The following is a 20238-nucleotide window of genomic DNA, read 5'->3' as shown; positions in this document are numbered from 1 at the left end:
ACCCAAGTGGTTCCTTACATCCCTCCAGCTATCAGCTCCACATCACATTTATTTAACTTTAGACCATCACTGAGAAAGATTACTGTCTAACTCTATCACAAGTTCAAATTTGGTTACATTTATTAATTTTTGAGGGGATTTTGAGGTGAGATTTCTCCACATTGCTGCAGTGAAATGTATCCAGATGTGTACCTGTGATAGAGAGATACATCAGGAAGAAGTTGGAATGATAATGAAGAACCAACCTATGAAGGAATTAGTTTAGTGAACGGTCAAAGTCAGAATAACGCATACATCTTTTGACTTGGTTTTGACCATAAAGTCAAAATCCAAGAAATTCTAATACAATACTTTTGGATTTCATGCATGATAGGAGATGATATTTAGAGTTACCGACCACAACAACTATTAACAACCAAAAAAATCTAAATAAAATAAAAGCCCACCCCTATAAAGCCATAAAAAAAACATGAAAAACAAACACAGCAAACTCCCTACAGAGCCAAGAGAGTGTTTTATTGTGAAATTTCAACAAACAGGTACAGTGGGAATAAGTGGGTTTAATACCATTAAGGAGAACAATCACTTGGCATCGTCTGTTAAACGATCGGTAAAATAAAACTTACACATAAACACATATCAGCAAAATCACGTAGGCTACAAACTTATTCTTTCAATGTGAGACAGCGGCTCACATTGAAAGAATAAGACAGAATTGATGTGTCACCAAAGAGCATTTTTATTTTCATATGTGTGTTTTTTTTTCTTCTTAGATACAAGTCTACCATTGTAAAGCTGTTGGACACTGTGGAGGCTGAAAGTAGAAAACAGCAGACTTTTGTTCTAACCTCTTAGTTTTTACAGGTCTTCATGTTCTGGCACGGCTCTTAGGTTCTTGGCTGTAGAAATAAATTAGTGGTTTGTCAACAGCTGAGATAAACAGTTTCCAAATTGCTAAATGAAACCACAGTTGATAGATAAATGCATTTTACACTATGACACTGTGTACAGCTTGAGGCCTTTGTGTGTGAGCCAGTTCTCATTGTAAACACCAGACTGCCCATCTATCTCTGTTCTCACAACAGTGTGTGCGCGTGTGCGTCAGTGTGTGTGTGTGTGTGTGTCATCTGTTGATGACCGCACTTCTATGGGATTAGTGGCCACATGACAACACTGGGCTGGCCGCCTAGTGAGCCTTTCATTTGGCTTCACTTGCAGCGGCGGCGGTGTGTGTGTGTGAGTGTGTGAGTGTGTGCTGTCCAACAGTTTACTGAGAGCTGGAGATTTCCAAACTTCACTTCTGTGGACGTGTAAATGAAGTCTGAACCGGACGGACTGGCAGCTCTCTGGCGATGGCGGAGGACTTCAGCAGTTTGACCGGAGAGGACTGTTTGGAGGGGAACTCGCCGTGTTGTTCAGACGCAGACGCTTTGAGTCCAGGAGACAAAGAGTACGATGACATTTTGGAGCTCAATCAGTTTGATGGACTGCCTTATTCCTCCAGGTTTTACAAATTGCTGAGAGAAAGGGAAGAGCTGCCAGTGTGGACAGCAAAGAGTGATTTTATGGACACTTTGGCCAAGGGACAGTTTGTTGTTGTCAGTGGCTCTGCGAAAACTGGGAGGAGTTCTCAAGTGAGTACTGTCTGGCATTTGACACTTTCAGATTGCGCTGCACTTTAAAATAATCAAGCCGTCTCACTCTCGGCTCACTCTGCTGTGACGCGGACAAACCTGTCTGACTCTTGTGTTGAAACAGATTCCCCAGTGGTGCGCTGAGTTCTGCCTGTCAGTCCACTTCCAGCATGGCATGGTGGTTTGCACCCAGATTCACGCCCAACAGGCGGTCGATCTCGCCTTGAGAGTGGCTGACGAGATGGATGTCAACATTGGCCACGAAGTCGGGTACAGCATCCCCTTGGAAACGTGTGGCACCGGTGACACAGTCCTCAGGTACGCTGACGCAGCTGCTCTCTGTGTAGTGTTCCTCTATCCGATTCTTTCCTCTTCCCGGGGTTACAATGAAGCATGCTTCCCCCCCCCCCCCCCCTCTTTTTCTTGTTAAGAGAGAGAGAGAGTGAACAAAAGGCTTGTGGGGGCTCTTTTCAGGGGCTCCTCCACAGCTGCCCGGCTCCCCGTCTGCCCATATGTCACACTCCCTCATGTGTGTCCCTCATAAGTCAGCTGGGGAACAAAGACACTCAGCACATTGAGGGGAGGGAGATAAGATAAACAGGCAGGCGCCAAGCGCGCTAGGATCCACTCCCCGGTCTAATTATGAGAGTAAATTACACTAATGGGGGCAAAGCTGACGTGTAGAAAAGTGCCTTTCATTAAGATGCCATTCTGAGGTATTTTAAATGGACTTCCTGAATATATTGCTTTACTTTTTGCAGCCTAAAGAAAGAAATCAAAGGATTTATTTGAGCCATTATGAGTTTGAGTGCAGTGTTCCCCCCCTCCCCACCACCACAGGTACTGCACAGACGACATGCTCCTCAGAGAGATGATGTCAGACCCTTTGCTCGAGCGCTACGGCGTTGTCGTCGTGGACCAGGCCCACCAGAGGACCGTAGCCACCGATGTGCTCCAGGGTCTGCTGAAGGACATCGCCCTGCAGAGGCCGGAGCTCCGCGTGGTCCTCCTCACAGCTGTTGAACCCGAGCCCAAACAGCTGGCACACTTCACCGGGTCAGCGGTGCCTCTGATTCGCCTGGAGAGCCCGGCCGCAGGGGAGGTGGTGCACAGCAGCACAGGCGACGGCCACTTCTGCTCAGCTCTCCGCCTGGTGCTGGAGATCCACCGCTCTGAAGAGGGAGGAGACGCGGTTGTGTTTCTGGTGACGACGCAGGTAGAAAGAAGGACATTCGCACCTCATGACTGATGGAATCTGAAATATGTCTTCCTCTGACTTTCTTTTTCCTTCACCCTCTACCAGGAGATAGATCTGGCCCATGACATCCTGTGTCATGAGAGGCACAGCCTACCTCCTGGTCTGGGTGAGCTCCTGCCCGTTGCTGTGCACCCCGGCCAGCCTGGGAATCTACCAATCCTGGGTGAGGAGGAGACAGGCCGGACCCGCAGGGTGTTCCTCACATCGAGCCCGAATGAGGACTTCTTCTGGGCCGTGGGCTCCATAAGCTTCGTCATTGATGCCGGGCTGGAGAAGAGATATGTAAGGGTCCGTGTGTTTGTTGGTTGGTTGGCTTGTCAGCAGGATTTCACAAAAAACTGAAGAGCAGATCATCACAAAACAAAAACAGAAAACTCAGGGAGACAATATAACAGAATAAACACTCAACAGTCAAACTGAAACACGGGGAACAAAAGCAAAATCACAGAAAGAGAGAGAGAGAAGAAAAAATAAATAGATAAATGTAAGAAATGAATACAAAAATAGAACTGAATAAAAGAATCAAAGCAATAATGGATGATATAGAGGTATAAAGATGATATAATGGATAAGAAGAGATAAAAAAAAAAAAAGATTATGAGCAGTGAAAGGACTAAAGATTAAAAAATAACAAACAGCAGCAGTAAAGGACGGTAAGAACAATGAAAAAAGACCACAAGGGAGGAACAGATGAAAAGACTAAAAGCAGTAAAAGGAATAAAAGATGAAAGTTCAGTTAGAATGGATGACTTCACATAAAAGCAAGTCTATAAAAGTGGGTTTTAAGAAGTGATTTAAAAGAAGAATAGAATAGAATAGACCCCATTAACTTGGTGCAGATCCGAATAAAGGGACGGATCCAGAAACTTTTTCCCTCTTTCCTTTAACAACGTGAGACGGCGCATTTTACGGCTTTTTGGTTAATTTCTCTGGTGTATTTAGGGGGCTGGTCTCTGTGAGTGAGTACAGAAGAGGACCGTTCGGTCTTGGTGAATGTGAAGTTCTGCTGAGTGCTGTTCTAGTTCTAAAAAGAGTTAAAACATTAGAAGGTTGAGTCCTGGGATCATAAATGATATTGCTGCTCGCGTAGAAACCCACCAGAAGTGGGCGTGGACATTTTAAACATTATGTTATTATGTATTGTTCACTACAAGAATCATGTCGCAGTCTAGTCTTATCATTAAATATCTGTTTTTGATATGAGATTATATTTCTAGTAGATTTGTGTGAATGTTTCATTAAATGTCGTAATATTTGATCAGCAGTGGACAAAGTATTCAGATACTTCACTTAGAGTAAGAGTGATACCAGAAAGTACTTGTTTTGCAGAAACGTACTTTACCTGTTTCAGTCTTACATGAATTATTAGACTGCTCTTTTATGATGATGCATTAATCCAAACACGTAAAGGTAGCATGTTAATTGAGAATGTCAACGTGGAGCTAGCATGTCTACTTTACTGATTCTTAGTGTCTTTGAGGGCGTTTCTAATTAATTATGTATGATTATTTTGTTCATGGGTTTCAGACACTTTCTGTAACAAAACATCCAAAAATAAAAATCTTATCAGACAGGGGTCAGAACCACTCATCTCCTTTACACACTGTTGGGTAGTTTAATTAGTTTTTATGTTTTGTCTGTTCATCTGTAAAGTCACACTAACTATAGCTCTTACATACATTTAGTGGATGAAGAAGTATAATGTCTGCCTGTGGAATGGGATGAAGCTGGAGCGTTGTGTACTAATTGTACATGTCTCTATATAACTACAACACACTGATGCCGTTGCAGGTTTACAACCCCAGGATCAGAACTAACTCCGTCACCATTCAGCCAATCAGCAAAGGTCAAGCCGAGAGCCGCAGACAGCTGGCAGGTCCAACAGGTGACGAGTTGAACTGGTAACATCAGTGTTAAATGTTCCTCGCCGCTGTCCTGTCTAATAAAGATCTTTGTGGTCCCTGCAGGTAAGTGTTTCTGTCTGTACCCAGAGGACCGGCAGCTTCCTGCGGAGACGCGGCCGCACATCGTGGAGGCCGACATCACGTCCACTGTGCTCTTCCTGAGGAGGATGGAGATCGCCGGACTGCGTCACTGCGCCTTCATGGACAGGCCAGGTGAGGTTCGCATGACGGGACAAAATAAACATGGAGGATGTGTTGGTGGCAGCTTGTTTCGTGCTCAGTGATTATCAGATGAATTTGGGGTTCAGTCGGTCCGTCCTCTTTTGTTCCAGCAGACAGGAACTTTTTTTTTTTTTGTTTTTTTTTTTATTGGGGGTTAGTGAGCCGTGCCTCAGCAGAACTGACAGCTCCTGTTCTGCAAGCATGCTTTTTAGAGCTGACCTGCTTCTATGTGCTTTTGTTCCCCCGGATTTATTCACCCCCACTAACACACACACACACACACACACTCAGCCTCCCATTAGTTGATTAGAGCATTATCATAGTGTCGGTGTGTGGGAGTCTCTTTGTTCCGTCGTGACGCTCATCCAAAAAAACACACGGCTGTTTGCGAAAACAGAGAGGAAAATCTAATTTGCACCATGAGAGACTTTTCATTTTGCATAGTGATGCTCGGCAGATGTTGCTGACGATTATAAAATTCTAATCTAATGCCGGCTCTTTGCCCTAGAGCGTGCCCACCAGGGTGCCAGTGTACTGTAGAGGGATTGTCCCAGTGGGTCAGCGCTTTGGATTACAGTTTGGACGGCATGAAAACTGAAAAAATAATCCGTAACAGTTGAAGTCAAAGTATGTTTGCGTGTAATTAATAATCTCCTCGTTCAAATACTAGACAGTTGTAAAGACATGGATCTCTTGAGGGATTTGGTTTCCTAGTTTTTTACCCAATTTTGTAAACACAGATTTAATTTTGTTGAATGTATAATCCAAAACCCTCTCCAACCCAGATCCTGAAGGTCTAATGCAGGCTTTGGAGGAGCTGGACTACCTGGCAGCTTTGGATAACGACGGCAACCTGTCTGAGATGGGCATCATCATGTCTGAGTTCCCCCTGGAGCCCCAAATGGCCAAAACTCTGCTCGCCTCCTGTGAGTTCGACTGTGTCAGCGAGGTGGTCATCATAGCCGCCATGCTAACAGGTAACAAAGGGCCGGTCGGGCATATCACACAAGTACATTAACACCAAATGCATGTGCAGAAACAGGTTGTCTAAGTTGTACATGTCATATTTTAGCACCAACTTGCTTCGCGGTTCCCTCTGTGGACCTGAGGCCGGAAGCGACGCAGTGCCACATGAAGTTCCAGCACCCTGAGGGAGACCACTTCACACTAATCAATATCTACAAGGCCTTTAAACAGTGCCAGCAGGACCAGCGTGAGTTTAGAGAGCATCAACCTACATGGAAACACACAAACACTCTAGAGACGAGGGAGGGAGGAAGAACAATATCTATGATTAGAGTGAACGAAACTGAAATGATGAAAAATATACCTCACTGACTACCATCTCTGTGTCTTCATCACTAATTCTGCCTTCCTAAAATCCTCTCGTTGGCTTCGTCCTCTCCCCTTGTCAGACTGTGATGTGGAGAAGTGGTGTCAGGATTTCTACCTGAGCCACGCCGCTCTGCTGATGGCCGACGCTCTCCGTACCGAGCTCACCGACACCCTGAAGAGGATCGAGCTTCCCGTCTCGGTGCCCGCCTTCGGCTCCCGGAGGCAACACCCTCAGCATCAAGAGAGCCCTGCTGGCAGGTTTCTTCATGCAGGTCGGATAACACAACTGTCTCAACATCAACAGCTTACATCACACAGTCCTCATTTTCTTCTTTATTTCTTTATTTTTACTGTTACACGGCAGTAAAGAAACCAGAGAATATTCACATTTAAGAAGCTGGAACCAGAGATTTTTTTTTTTCTTGAGAAGTAACTCGAAAATGACACATTAATTTTCTTTCTGCACATTCATTTTAAACCTTGGTGTCTGCTGGCCCTTAAAAAGCCTTAAAATGTGTTGAATTCAATTTTATTCAAAAGTTAGACAACATTAAATAATCTTGAATTTGAATTTGTGAGGTTTTAACTGCTACAAAAGCTTTTATCTAATTCAATTTATCCATCTTTTAATTTCTTTTTGTCACAACTTGTTAATCCTGCCACTGAACCCGATACTTAACTTTTACCTTGTACTCTTTACCTTTACCTGTTGGCAAAGTGTAGATGAACCTAACTCACTCTAATAATCAAATTCCTACATAAAAACCCACCACATTTACACTACGTACCGTTAGACCTGCAGTGCTTGAATAATTTTAGCCTTTGCAAGTTTTGGCCTTTATTTTGCTGTGTAAAACAGAAGGATGACTGCACAGAAGCATTTTGGGTTTGGATTATTTTGTCTTGGCATATTTAAAAAGCGTTCTCTTGGGTTAGTGACTCCAGCCCCTCCATCTGGCTGTGGCTGTGATTTCCCTCAGGTGGCGCGGGATGTGGACGGATCAGGGAACTACTTCATTCTGACCCACAAGCACGTGGCACAGATCCATCCTCAGTCTGCCTACGGAGCCAAGAGCCCCAAGCTGGGCCTGCCGGAGTGGGTGCTGTACCATGAGCACTCCTTCGCTGAGGACAACTGCCTCCGCACCATAACCCCAATAACCCCGGAGCAGTAAGTCTCGGCTTGTTTACATTTTTGTACATATATTTTAAAGTGTTCCATTTACATAACAGACTAGACTCGAGTCTCTTGTAGCTTTAAAAGAAGCCATTAGACCACCCTCGTATCTTTGAAGAAGCTTAAAAGTAATCAGGCAGGCACATTCCCCTTGCCTTTTGGAGCAGATGTAAAGCCCCAGTTCAGCAGAGACTAGTCGTGCTGGTTGTGAGGGGAGGTATCATAATCCTGTTGGCGAGTATCAGCTGGTTGGAGGGGGGGGGATTACGGATTGAACAGATCCCCGTGAATGTGCAGCTGCGGCTTAATGGAGGAAGAGAAAGCTGTGCGGCTTTTGTCATGCTCTCTTGGGTCCCACATCCTGAAATGTGTGACTCTGCTTAATGCGGTTCAAATATTTGAGGTGCAGAGACTGTAAGTCCTTTGAATTGAAAACAAGTTTGCGAATGAAAATTTAATTTGCACCTCTACATTCCACACAAAAGGAATTCTTTTTTAGCTGAAATTGTTTGTTGGCGTGTTCTACTAACAACATGGTCCTCTCCCTCTGCCAGGTTCATTCAGATGGCACCGCAGTATTTTTTCTTCAATCTACCACCGAGCGAGAGCAAAGACTTGCTCCAAAACATTTTGAACCGTGAAGCCTCTCAGTACCAAGAGGAGAAACCTCCAGCCTCCCAAGAGGAGCCCCGGGAGGAGCAGACTAATGACCGCTGTGTCCTGCAATGACTGACTGGCCCGCGGGGAACAGTGGTGGGGAGGAATTCACCAGTAGGTTTTCGCACAGAGGCTCATGGTCTGGATAGTTTGTATTATCGATCACATCATTTTATTTCCTGTCGTCTGTGCGTGTTATCCCTTCTTTTTGTCACTATTATTACGTCCTGTATTTATCTTTGAATAGTTGTACAAAGTGCACTGTTGTTTGAAATACAAACATGAATTGATCTTCTGTTGATTTTCAGTGTCTGATTATTATAGTTGTATGAAATCTTATTAGATTGTTTAGAATAATTTACTTGGCCAGGGAGGCTGTGTTGGTGGGTGGGTTGAAATGTTTGTTGGTTGGATGGTTTTTTTGGTTGGACAGCTGGTTGGTCGGTCTGCCACCCATCAGATCCACAAAGGACAAGTGTTCACTTGCTGACATGTGCTTGAAGTTATAAAAGTTATTTGCCATTTACGCATATTGGTTACTCATGCAGTAAAAACTCTACGATGGTACACAGGACAGGACACTGCTGGGTCCCATACTGGGGCTAATAATGACATGGTAGTGAATCAGTGCATATTTGATACCTGATGCACCATTTTAGGCAGCATCAGAGGCATTTCCAATACTGTAATCGTGTCAGAGTGTGACAGAGCATCTAAAAAAAACACACAAACTAAAATTTAAAAACTTTTTATTTTCATGTCACAGCAAACCATGCTGATATAAACTCACATGTATGCATACAGCAATGTGGACAAACTAGCCTCTGAGTTTGCATTGAACGTTGCCAAACTATTGCACGCAGTTGTTTTGGAAAGCAAGTAACGCGTTAAAAGCTTATTTTAACATGTCAGCCCTCAATCACACTTCAACTTTATTCACAGCATTATTGGTATTATTGAATATCAAAAACACCAATTATATATTGAAATTAACTGTTTTCCGAGCATGTACTCAATGACTTATCTCGGCCCCTACGTGTAGACATCACATGTGACTGTACCAGACGTGTTCTTTTGCCGTATGTTTGTAGAAAAATTAGGATATTCGGGTGATGTTTGGTACAGTCAGCAACAAATACCTACACATAGGAGCTTTACATATGACCAAGAACTGTGTAAGAAATAAGAAAATTAAATAATATTTTCTGAATTTACAAGTCTTTTTCACAAAAATGTACAATTCAAAACCTATGATGCAAATGTTAGAAAAAGAAGGATTCATTTTAAAGGCGCAGGAGGTGAAATTAGCTTTAAAACTGTAATTCAGAGTACGACAGTGTTGCCTGAGCATGTGCCTGTTGATAATGGGTCTATAAATCACTGTTTCCTGTAAGTATTTTTCAGAAGACAATTGTCAAGTCTTCTCCAGGTGTTCGGCGTGGTGTCTTCAATGTCCTCCCTGCTGCGCCATTATCATGAACGCGCACCTGTGTCGTCACTTCCTGTCTCCGCGGTCAGCTGCTGCAGGAGCTCCATGTGGAGCTTGACCCGGCTGAGAAGAGGCGCATTTTTCTCAGCGCGCAGCAGCTTCGAGTACACATTCTTATAGGTCTTCAACACCTCCTCATCCTTATTGCTGTGGGAAAAAAAAAATGGAAAGGAAAATGGAACTCTGAAAGTTTAGGATAATAGCTAAACACACTTCGATGACTTTAGATTCCTGCTCACCTTGGTTTCCGTTTCATCGTGGTCATCAGTTTGATCAGCTGCAGCAGCAGGAAGGAGAAACTCGGCTCAAATACGCCAATTAACTTCATCACTTCCTGGAGATTCAGCCCTGAGGTGGGGCCACTGGCCACGTCAGGAGACTCTGCTGATTCAGCAGGTTCTGTTTCCCTCAACTGCAGGACAAGGAGTGAAAGGAAAACAGCGTTGTAGGTTAGGCAAAGCTTTGCAACGTCGAGTAAGTGCAAGAAAGCCTTTTCATCTTCTACTCTGAGACTTACCTCCTCCAGCAGCTCGTTGTGAATCATCTGGAAAGCATGGCGAGTTTCTGTCATGATCTCTATCGCTCCAGTCAGGCTCTTTAGCTTAGCCGCGCTGCTGCTCTGACCTGAGGAAACACGATATGCAACATTACTTTAAGAGGCTGTGGATAGAAATGCTCTTATGTTCTCAGACAGAACCAAACGTGACAACATCACATCATTCAGCATGATGAACTCACTCACCTGCCATAGTAAACTCAGCAAAGGCCACCCTCTCCAGCAGCGTGCGGAGCAGCTCGCAGGGGGCATCTTTGAGGCTGAGGAACAAACAGACAGCCTTGCTGTAGTGGAGTTCTGCCAGGCTCCGATGCTGCTTCCTCAAGTGTTCATCCCCCACCTGTCACACAATTAGAGCCAAGAACACAGACATCCTTCAGTGCATATTATACTGCTGTAAGTCCCTTTTTTCTTACAGAAAATCTGACATTTTTATTTTGTCTTCAACGAAAAAAGGCAACCTAAGACAGACAAAAAAATAGATCGATTTGCAGATAAAAGAAAAATACATTTTAAAAATACAATATTGAAGACCAGCAGAAATGACTGCATGTGCATTTAAATTATAATACACTTTAACGTGGTTTCCCACCTGGTTGCGGAAGCAGCTGTGGTACATGGAGGCCAGGCGGTGGTGGATGGTGGCAGCTCTGTACTGGTAGAGCGGCTGACGAGCCGACTCAGTCTGCAGGTCACAGTACTTCAGGGACTTCATCATGGCCTCGGTCACCTCCCGCTCGATCTGGGAAAAAACACACAGATGGAGGAATTGTATTTTTGATCTCATGCTGAGGTGTTACTGGTCGTCATGATTGTGTTTTGGCTGACATAAATAAATCATCAAATTAAGTCTGTATAAAGTATATGTGCAGATAGAAAAATGGTATTCAGTGGATTATGGAAAAGCAGGGAGAAGTTCCAAGTTAACTGCTTTTAAAATATTCGTTCACTATTATATATCCAATCTACCTGCTCCTGAGCCTTCCTGGACAATGGAGCGTAGTCCTGCAGAAGTGTAGCCAGCGTGAAATAGGTAGTGGACAGCTCCCAGTTCACACTGTCCCACACTGCTGTGTGGCTCTCTCTGCTCTCCAGTGACCTCATAGCCCGCAAATAGTAGTCTATGGCCTGGTGTTAAAATCAGATGAAACAAATGAGATGTTACAATATGAATAACAATATAGTGGGTAGATCATTTAAGTGAAATTTAAGTTAAGTGTTTGACATGGCACCTTGTTGTAGTAGAGTGCCTCTTCAGGTGAGAACTCCCCTCTGTTCTGGTCGGCAGACATGGCACAGTGAGCCTGAGCACAGATTCTCATTAACCTGCCGGTGTTACACAGCAGCAGGGCTGTGTTGGTCCTGTCCCCAATGGCTTCAAAGTCCTTCATGCCTTTCTCAAAGAAGGCGAAACTCTTCTTCCACATCTCTTGCTCTGCTACGGACACCGACTTCTTCACTAGAGGGAGAGAGGGCTAGTTAGATCCAAAGCAACATGAGTCGAAAGTCAGGTAAAAAACATTTTAGAAGTAGATCGAAGCGATACATTTCCCTATTTCTGCTGTAATTCTCTAAATCTGATGTCTATCAATCCAGCATACCTTCTTTCTCAGTCTGCATGGCTGCAGACTGGTTCATGTAATACACTCCCATCTCGTTGCGGATGTTTCCAAGCCTTTTGAGCACCTGCGTCAGCTGATCCGGGCTGTGATCTTTCAGAGCCTCCGAGTCGAGCAGTTCATATGCTGCCTCGTAGCACTTATTGCTAACAAAGAGTGTGTACTCCGGGTCCGTTGCCAGGTCTGTTGCCATGTTGAAAGCTAGACAAGAATTGACAAATAATCTAAATAATTGCTGAGAACAACTTAAAATATGGTATATGGTAATTATATGGTATATGATATGGAAGTTTGGTAACACGAGCAGTGAAATGAGGATGAGAAGACACTAATTTCGACACATGAAGCAAGAAAGCCATCTACAGTGTACTTTTAGATTTATATGGCTGTCTCTCTTTACTGACTGACCCTGGCAGCTGCTCTCCCTGTGCAGGCTGTGCAGGATCTCCTGGTCCTCTTTGGTCTGGTAGCTGTATTCCTCCAGGTAAGCTGCTCTGTTGTTGGCATTCTGGGCCAACATCAGCTGGATGTCACCACAGAGAGACAGGCACTGACTGTGAAACTGCAGCACCTGCGGGTGCAGCGTACCGCTCACCGAACAGTAGGCATCTGGAAGAAACCATAGAAGAAGAGGTGAAAGGGTGAGAAATAAATGTGTTTGAACAGTCTGATTAATTTGTTTTTTATTTTAACTATGTATTCTGTTTTATCTTTTCTTTATTTTACATATAACGTATGTAATGTATACAGCTGGATATAATATGTTGTTGCAGTATTTTTATTAACTTCATAACGGCTACTTCAGGTAAAGCCTGATAGTCGCATCCCCTCGTGGCTGCTCTTGCTCACCCGCGCATGCCCAGCATTGCGAGCTGACTGACAAGAATGACTTAAATCCTGACATTTTTCCATGTAACAGTAAAATAACCTTACCATAACTCTGCAGAGAGAGCTTGATGTAGCGCAAAGCTCTTCCGTACTTCAGCAGGTTAGTGGCTGCATCAGACAGGACGTAGTACGCCTTGGAGGCTTTGAGGAAGAGCTGCAGCTTCATGCGGTGCTGCCATGAGCCGGGGCTCATCCCTGAGCGTGTTGGGTACTTCTTGTCCATCTGCAACGGCCCCACTGGTGACACAGGGAGGAAAATGTTTGTCTCACAGTGTTTTGCCATAATGCTTACCTATTTCCTTTTTTATTATGCTGCATTATATTTATCAGCCTTTGATAGAAGGAGACTGACCTCGTTCAAGAAGCAGAGAGATGCCTGTCTCAGCAGCACAGGCTCCAATTGCACTTCTGTCCTCATATTTAAGAGGAATAGGCGTGTTTGGGTCTGCAGCTGGGAGATCACTCTCCTTCTTAATGGTGCCATCCACTGCCTTCAGCCCCTGTGTGATGTATATAACAGCAATTATCAAAACATTATGTGGGAGATATCATGTTATTGTGGACAATAAACCAAATATTAGTCAGAACCACACCTTAAGAACGTAGCTCAGGACGTGTCTGCATTTCTCCTCCTTGTCGTGAGAGACGGGGAAAGCACAACTGGGCTGCAGTGATTAGAATAGTGCATGTTATTCGTTGGTGTTCATGTGCAACATGTTAATCTATATGCCACACAGTTCCCTTATGTCTGTCTGAGTAGAGGAACAACATTTAGAGAGGCACTCACTCTGATCTGGTGAGTGGATTTGTATTTCTCCGGGACCGACAGCTCCCCTACAGAGCGGATCACAGCCACAGCTTTACTATCATCCTGTGAGCTGTAGGAGTTCTCATCACTGTCCTCTGTCAGCTCTTCCTCCTCCTCCTCCTCCTCCTCTTCCTCTTCCTCCTCCCTGTCTTCGTCGCTATAGCTGTCCTCCGAGCCGCCGGCCCGAAGCGACTCCCCTCCGTCTTCTTGAGGAGGCTCGTCGAGCTGGAACAGCTCTGACAGCATGTAGTGGGCTGAGGCGATGATCTGAACAGACGGGAGATGGAGGAGATCAGGAGAACATCAGGAGGAGTCAGGTTCAATCAAATCTAAACTATGGCTTTTGAGATTTAGTCAAGTGGTTTCACATTTTACTTCCCTGCTGTCTAAGCACAGATTGAATATACTACTCTGGAAAATGCAATTTCTTTTTTAAATCCACGCTTACCTGCGGATGCCGCTCCTCATCCAGAAGTCTGACACAGTTTAAGAGCAGAGTTCTGACTGTGCCGTAGTGCTTTCTGTTTTGCCTCACCTTCAGCATCAAGTTGCTGGCGACTCTGCACCAACAAACAGAAAATAGACAATAATTCCTTAGCACACTTCGAGGACAAGTTGAAGAAAAACTATTTAGCTTATTTTGTGATCTTTTAAAAGGTACTGGACTGAACCTAAAGTCTTTATAACTACAGATTCTGGCTTAACCAAATATCTGAAGCTAATATTAACACATGCTACAGGTGAAGGGATGCAAGTGTCAGTTCAATCAAGCTGCCTTAACAATCGATTATCTGTGAATTACAAATAATATGTGAAATATGTTGGAGGTTATTTTTTCGGTCTCATCAGCCCTGAAATTCAGTTCCTCAAATGTTAAGATTTTCCTGGTTTTCAAAAGTGTAACTGCTCTCCTGAGTCTGTCTCACATACTCACTTGTATAGCAGCACAGCCACAGGAAGAGTGAAGGGATTCTGACATTTCTCTTCTTCAGCCTCCTCACACAGAGTAGTAAGATCATAAAGCTTCACGATGTCACTCCCACTCGCTGTAGATTCAAGAAAGAACATGAGAAAACTTCAAGACAGACAAGCGCACAGCACAGTGGGGTAACGTACAGACTTACTACAAGACAAGAATAAAGAATTCCTGTTCACTCAGCTCCCACCTTTGAAGAGCCAGTACGTATGACCCTCTTTGGTGCAGTTGGATTTGAGGAAGGAGAGGACGTTTTGGGCGATGTCTTTCACCACCCTCGTGGAGAAAGTCGAGTTCTCCAGATGAGGGATGTCCTCTGTTTTTATCATCTCGTATTTCTGCATGAAAACCATAAAGTGAAAAACAATAATTACATTTATTACCACATTTTCAATGAACAGCCTAAATTGTGTGATTTAAAAAACACATTAACTGCCATATAAGAAAAAAAGGGGGAGTAACTATTGAAACATAAAACAGCTGGTAATAACACTGGCCTTCAGCCCACAGCCAGCAGTGATTTACCTGAACAATGCCATTGACGTGAAAGCACATGACAAGCTCCGGGACGTTACACATCAGATTGTCAAGCCAGTAGTCCATACCTGTCAGAATGTTGATTGGTTTATTGTTGTCCCTGAAAAACACAGTGAGAACGTTAGACCTTAGATTAAGTAAGAATAATAAAGCTGATGAGATAAAAGCATCCAAAAATACAGGTCTGCTTCGCGTCCTCAGGTTAGATAAATTAAATTAAATACTGACCTGCCAAAAAAACAATTTTTACCATCGATATTCACTGTGCATACTCCACTGTTTGTCGCCAAATTATTTTTTAGGACATTGTGTATGTTGCTGACACAGACATCTAAAATAACACCCCAAAACAAGGCAAGAGAATCACTAAATCTAACACAATTAAAATTACATGATGAAATGATCATTCTCTCTCTAAATCAAAGTTCATTTCAGACCACAGATGAAAGCAAATGGTTTAAAATTCCAACCTGAGTCTCAGACTGACGGCAGGATAGCGACCACCTCCAAAAATAGGCATGTTGGACCCAACCAACATGTGGATATCCTCAAACGTCCACATGATGTTTCGCACAAAGTCGTTTCTTAAACCCTGTCAAGCAAATCACATCAATGAATATTCGAAAGGTGTATGAAGGTCATCATTTTTTTCTTCTAAATAAAATACGTCATAATAATAAACAAGAATAACAACAGTATCCACATTATGTCTGTACTCTTTACATGTGTAATGTCTGATGGTAAGCTGTTCTATATTTCCATCCCCCTGTTCATAACAGCGTCTTCCATTATTATACATAAGCTACTGAGCTACTACAGTATTACACTATTAAAAAAGTATAAAATGTGGTAATTACCTGACTGTTCTCGCCTTCATTGAAGAGCATGGGAAGGTTTTGCTCTTTGGGTACAGATGTCACCTGGCCCAGAGCAAACTGGCTGTCGATACTTTCCTACACATTTAAAAGTAGCAATATGGTCAGTGAAGCGTTTCAAACAAAAACCACAGACATGAGTTTAGCTATCATCCTAGAGCTAATTCTTTCTAAAAATTTCACACATTTCACATATTAAATACAGAAAGTTGTGAGTGGGTAGCCCACACAGAACTCATACTTGACTCCAAATCAAGAAGACAAGAAGCTGTACCTGTTTTGGTGCATCTGCTTCTTCTGCATCAGACGATGCACTGGTGAAGGCGGTGGGCCATGAAGTATTGAACTCTTCTGCTCCATTTTCCTCCTCCCCTTCATCCAGGTTGTCTGACACAGGCTCTGCAGCACCATCACCATTTATACTGAAGGAGACAAAGACAGTGTTATGGGATAAGACCAGAAATAAATGCTTGTTTCCACAGTTCTAGTAATGCTCACCTGTAGTAGAGGAACTTTGACAGGATAGCTTTCTGATACCAGTGCTCTTTACTCTTCTTTTTCCTCTGCCACTTCTGATCTATTAGCCGCTGGTAAAACTCTTTCAGCCATGTCCAATCTCCTGTCTACAACACACATAGCAGGGAGAAAACAATCACTTAAACAGCATAATTCAAATGTACTGTCATGGGGAAAAAAGAGAGGGGGGAGATCTGGGATTAAGTAAAATACCTGAGAGGATCTCATGAAGAGCTCCTGAATGTCCAGGTCATCCAATAACAATGTCCTCCCGACACGGTGAACGGCCATACTGACGTGAGACTTGCTGTAGGGTATTTTCAAAAGCTTCTTGATGTTCTGAATGTGACAGGAAACAATGTTAACACCGGGTGCATTTGCATGTTAAAGACAGAAAACTCAGCTTTGCCACAGCTGCACAAACCTCTGAGTCTGATACCACGTCAACATCATCCCCGATGCAGTCGATAAAGTCGTACGCCATCCCAAAACTAGAGAAGAAGAAAAGGAACTTAATCACTACAGAGTGTTTGCAAATCATGATAAGGATTAGGGTCAAACTAATTAAAGATTTGACGATATTCATTGGACAAGAAAGGGCTTCTGCAGATGAATCGCTGTCTGTGATTTAGCCACTGATAGCCCCAAAATAAACGCAGCATATTGAGGATTATTTCAGCTATGCAGTGAGAAGTTTTCCAGTGCTTCTTGTTAGGGGTATTTTTGCTGTATTTTTGCTTATATATAGTTCTGTTTTAAATATAGTTTTGTATCATAGGCAATACGTAGAATACATTGAGCCCAACACACACTCTGCCTAATATGGTTAGACAGTGAGTACCAATCAGTCTTCACAAGTGCATTTAGACAAACAGCAGATGCCATCTGCCTCGCAGGTTTCCGCAATCAAGCAGTGCAATAGACAAGACTTTGACTTGTGTCGTCTCACAGCTAAACATATTCACAAGATCTCAATCTGTCATCTGTAGAGGTGTGATGGAAGATCCTGCATCAACAGAGGGTAATCAGGAGTTGGGAGCCAACACAAAATTGCAGGCTACTAATATTAATTGCTGATTTTCTAGCCTTGCATGGACAATAAAGTTCTAAAGTTACACTCAGTTGCACTGGATTACTGTTGAAGATTATGCTAACATTACTTTAACATGCTGGGGAAGGGAGGCAGAGATCAGCACGGAGTGATAAAAAAAAAAAAATAGGATTGTAAAAGCAAACCAAATGTTGGATTTTATGAACTAACTGGGAAATACAAACTGTTGGTAAATTCTGCTTCACAACGATAATGAACCATGTTAGCCGTTTCCACCCCGAGCTGTACATCTGCAACCATAAAGAATATAGCCAGCGCAGCAACAACATGTAACTTCCAAGACAAAAACGCTTTGGGTTGGCGTCCCACCTGAGCTGCCAACCCAAAGTAACCCAAGTATTTAAAGATCTGATGGTGAGACTAAACAATCAATTATCTTTCTCAAGTAAGTTGCATTTTGTTGCCTTAATCTAAAACTACATCTACATCTACAACAAATTCTCTACAAAGGCCAACAAAGTTTTATACTGAAGCAACAAATATCAGTTGATATAACAGTATTTCTCTTGATATCATACCTGGAAAAAGGCTTGCTCTTGCTGCTGGACCCTAATATAGTGGTACCAGCGGTGCCCAGCTGGGGGTTTTCTCTCAGCCAGTTGGCAGGAGGCAGCTTCAGGTCCGTCTTCTCCTGCAGGAGGGCGTAGCTGGTAGGAGGTGGGGCGGCAGAGTACTTGACCACGGCACGGCTCTTTATTTCACTGGTGCCTGCACAAACTGCAGGATCCTTCATAATAATAAGGTAAAACATCAACAGGCGTGTCAGTTACTATGACCAAGAATCACTGACTAGGCTTAGACCTATTCTCAGGGTTGATATTCAGCATTTTCCAATTAGCGGTATCTGTGATTTTTCTGTCAGATGCAGATAAAATAAACTACTTTGTCTCTGATGCCGCATTCTCTCCCACAAAGTCCTGCCTACAACAATATCTGAATGGTTAAATGTCCCAATTAACAGCCATTAAACACTGAATAATCTGAATCTGCAGAGTAACTATTGAAAATATCGTTCCTAAATATCAGTTTTCAGTCTCCTTCATTTCTAATAATCTGTATCAGCCACGAGAAAGCCATATCGATCGAATCCTATCACTGACTGAGGCTGGAGTTGAGTCTGGTCCCTCTACATGGACCTTCAGCTTGGAATCAACTCATGTTTAGTATCTATAGCTGGGAGTGTCTGGTGAGTCTGTAAATAGATTAGCCACTGCAGCTGGAGGACAAGAAGACATATGGGCTATCAAATGGGCTATCATTTCACACTGTAAATGAGCAGGCACACAGTGACAGCCAGTGTAATAGATTCTTCTCGTTGTCAGAGTAGTTACTTACATGTCTGCTGTTCTCTCCCGTGCAGGTAGGGACACTGACTTCCTCCATATCGAAGGGGAGCCCAGGCTCTCCGTCCCCAGCTGATGCGCTCATACTGGACACACGACCGTTCAAACCAGCACACACTGGCGACCTCTTAACAACTTCACAACCTATCCATAGCTTGGACAACTCGTGCACAACTTATACATTAGCTAGATAACGAGCGAGACGACTCAAATCTGTCAATAAAGTTAGAGATGCCTCTAGTCTGCTAGCTTGAGAGGCTAGCTCCTCAAAAGAGCAATGACCACTCGAAGAACTGTGAAAAAAAGAAGTGTAGGTTAGTTTCACCACACGGTCGTTACATTAAAGCTAAACGACACTCACATGAGAAGCCGTTTTTGGTTCGTTAAGCTTAGTAACGTGGATGTTTAGCCCTTATTTGTGTAGTCAAACGACCCTGCAGCCTCTCCTCTCTCTCTGCTGCCAACCTGACAATCTGTTGTTGTCAGGGCACACGCGAGCAGCAGGCGGACAACAACTTCCGGTTTCACTGTAAGAGAAAATACTCAAAAACTTCTCTTTTTCTTATTTCGACGATCAGAATTAGAAAAAAATATACATGAAAGGTTTTAATAGTTTTCAACGTAGAATATAAGCGCATCACACCTAATTTATTTCAGCAAAAACGACTTATTGAGAAAAACGTATGAACCGGAAGTACTTTCCGCTCTAACGGATCATCTTTCTAGAACAGTGGAGCACATTCGGTGGTATTTTATTTTGAAATCCAAGTGCATAAACTTAATGTATATTGTTTACATTTTGGAAAAAGGTGTTTTCTTTCCTTTAAATTGTCTATAATACACAGTGTTTATTACAGACAGACAGCTGTAACTGAGGTTCATATTATGTGCCATTAAATTCCATAAAAAAATGTGTCATCCCATGTTATCAAGTTCTCATTCTGTGGTTTTGTAGTTTTTGTATTTTTTTTTTATAATATTGTGTCCTATAGGGACCTTTGCCTCATGATAAACTTAATCCTCATGCGACTGATAAAAGATCCCGTTTAGTACCAAAAAAATGTTCAATGTCAAAAACTGCTATAAAAAATGATATATAAAGTGGGAAATTGGGAAATAACTTTTTTTCTGTTTAGATGTTGGTCCTCATTAAAAATATCTTTATTACGTATTTGTATTTATTATATAATATTCATATTTTACCTGCCTACAGCTTTCAGGTGGATACTATGGAGAACACATTATATTATATTATATTATATTATATTATATTATATTATATCAGTGGGGAGGGGATTGTATAATGGTCGGACACATGTAGCAGGGGAATGTG

At 43.0% G+C, this 20238-nt stretch overlaps 2 protein-coding genes across 2 annotated transcripts; one reads left to right on the top strand and one right to left on the bottom strand.

Annotated features, from left to right (window-relative positions):
- The first annotated feature begins 1150 nt into the window (after positions 1-1150).
- Positions 1151-8482, top strand: dhx32b (DEAH (Asp-Glu-Ala-His) box polypeptide 32b). The gene is given in 12 exon segments (XM_030442790.1): positions 1151-1634; positions 1759-1952; positions 2475-2850; positions 2938-3174; positions 4684-4777; positions 4860-5009; positions 5804-5995; positions 6091-6231; positions 6434-6576; positions 6578-6625; positions 7334-7524; positions 8085-8482. Coding segments are annotated over 12 exon segments (2223 nt in total). The 5' UTR covers positions 1151-1352; the 3' UTR covers positions 8260-8482.
- A 437-nt stretch (positions 8483-8919) lies between these two features.
- On the bottom strand, positions 8920-20225 carry edrf1 (erythroid differentiation regulatory factor 1). Its single transcript, XM_030442781.1, has 25 exons — positions 18898-20225; positions 18081-18289; positions 16876-16942; positions 16665-16790; positions 16434-16558; positions 16210-16357; positions 15918-16013; positions 15531-15652; positions 15049-15160; positions 14714-14861; positions 14482-14593; positions 13996-14107; positions 13527-13814; positions 13333-13404; positions 13092-13239; positions 12785-12976; positions 12260-12460; positions 11834-12052; positions 11465-11691; positions 11202-11360; positions 10825-10974; positions 10419-10572; positions 10194-10300; positions 9916-10088; positions 8920-9823 (listed from the first exon to the last, which is right to left on the bottom strand). Exons 1-25 carry the CDS (start codon positions 18988-18990, stop codon positions 9661-9663), a joined length of 3723 nt encoding a protein of 1240 aa, XP_030298641.1. The 5' UTR covers positions 18991-20225; the 3' UTR covers positions 8920-9660.
- Between the last annotated feature and the right edge of the window lie 13 nt (positions 20226-20238).

This window comes from Sparus aurata, chromosome 15, assembly GCF_900880675.1.
Source record: "Sparus aurata chromosome 15, fSpaAur1.1, whole genome shotgun sequence".
NCBI lineage: Eukaryota > Metazoa > Chordata > Actinopteri > Spariformes > Sparidae > Sparus > Sparus aurata.
This window is presented reverse-complemented; position numbering and strand designations above follow the sequence as displayed.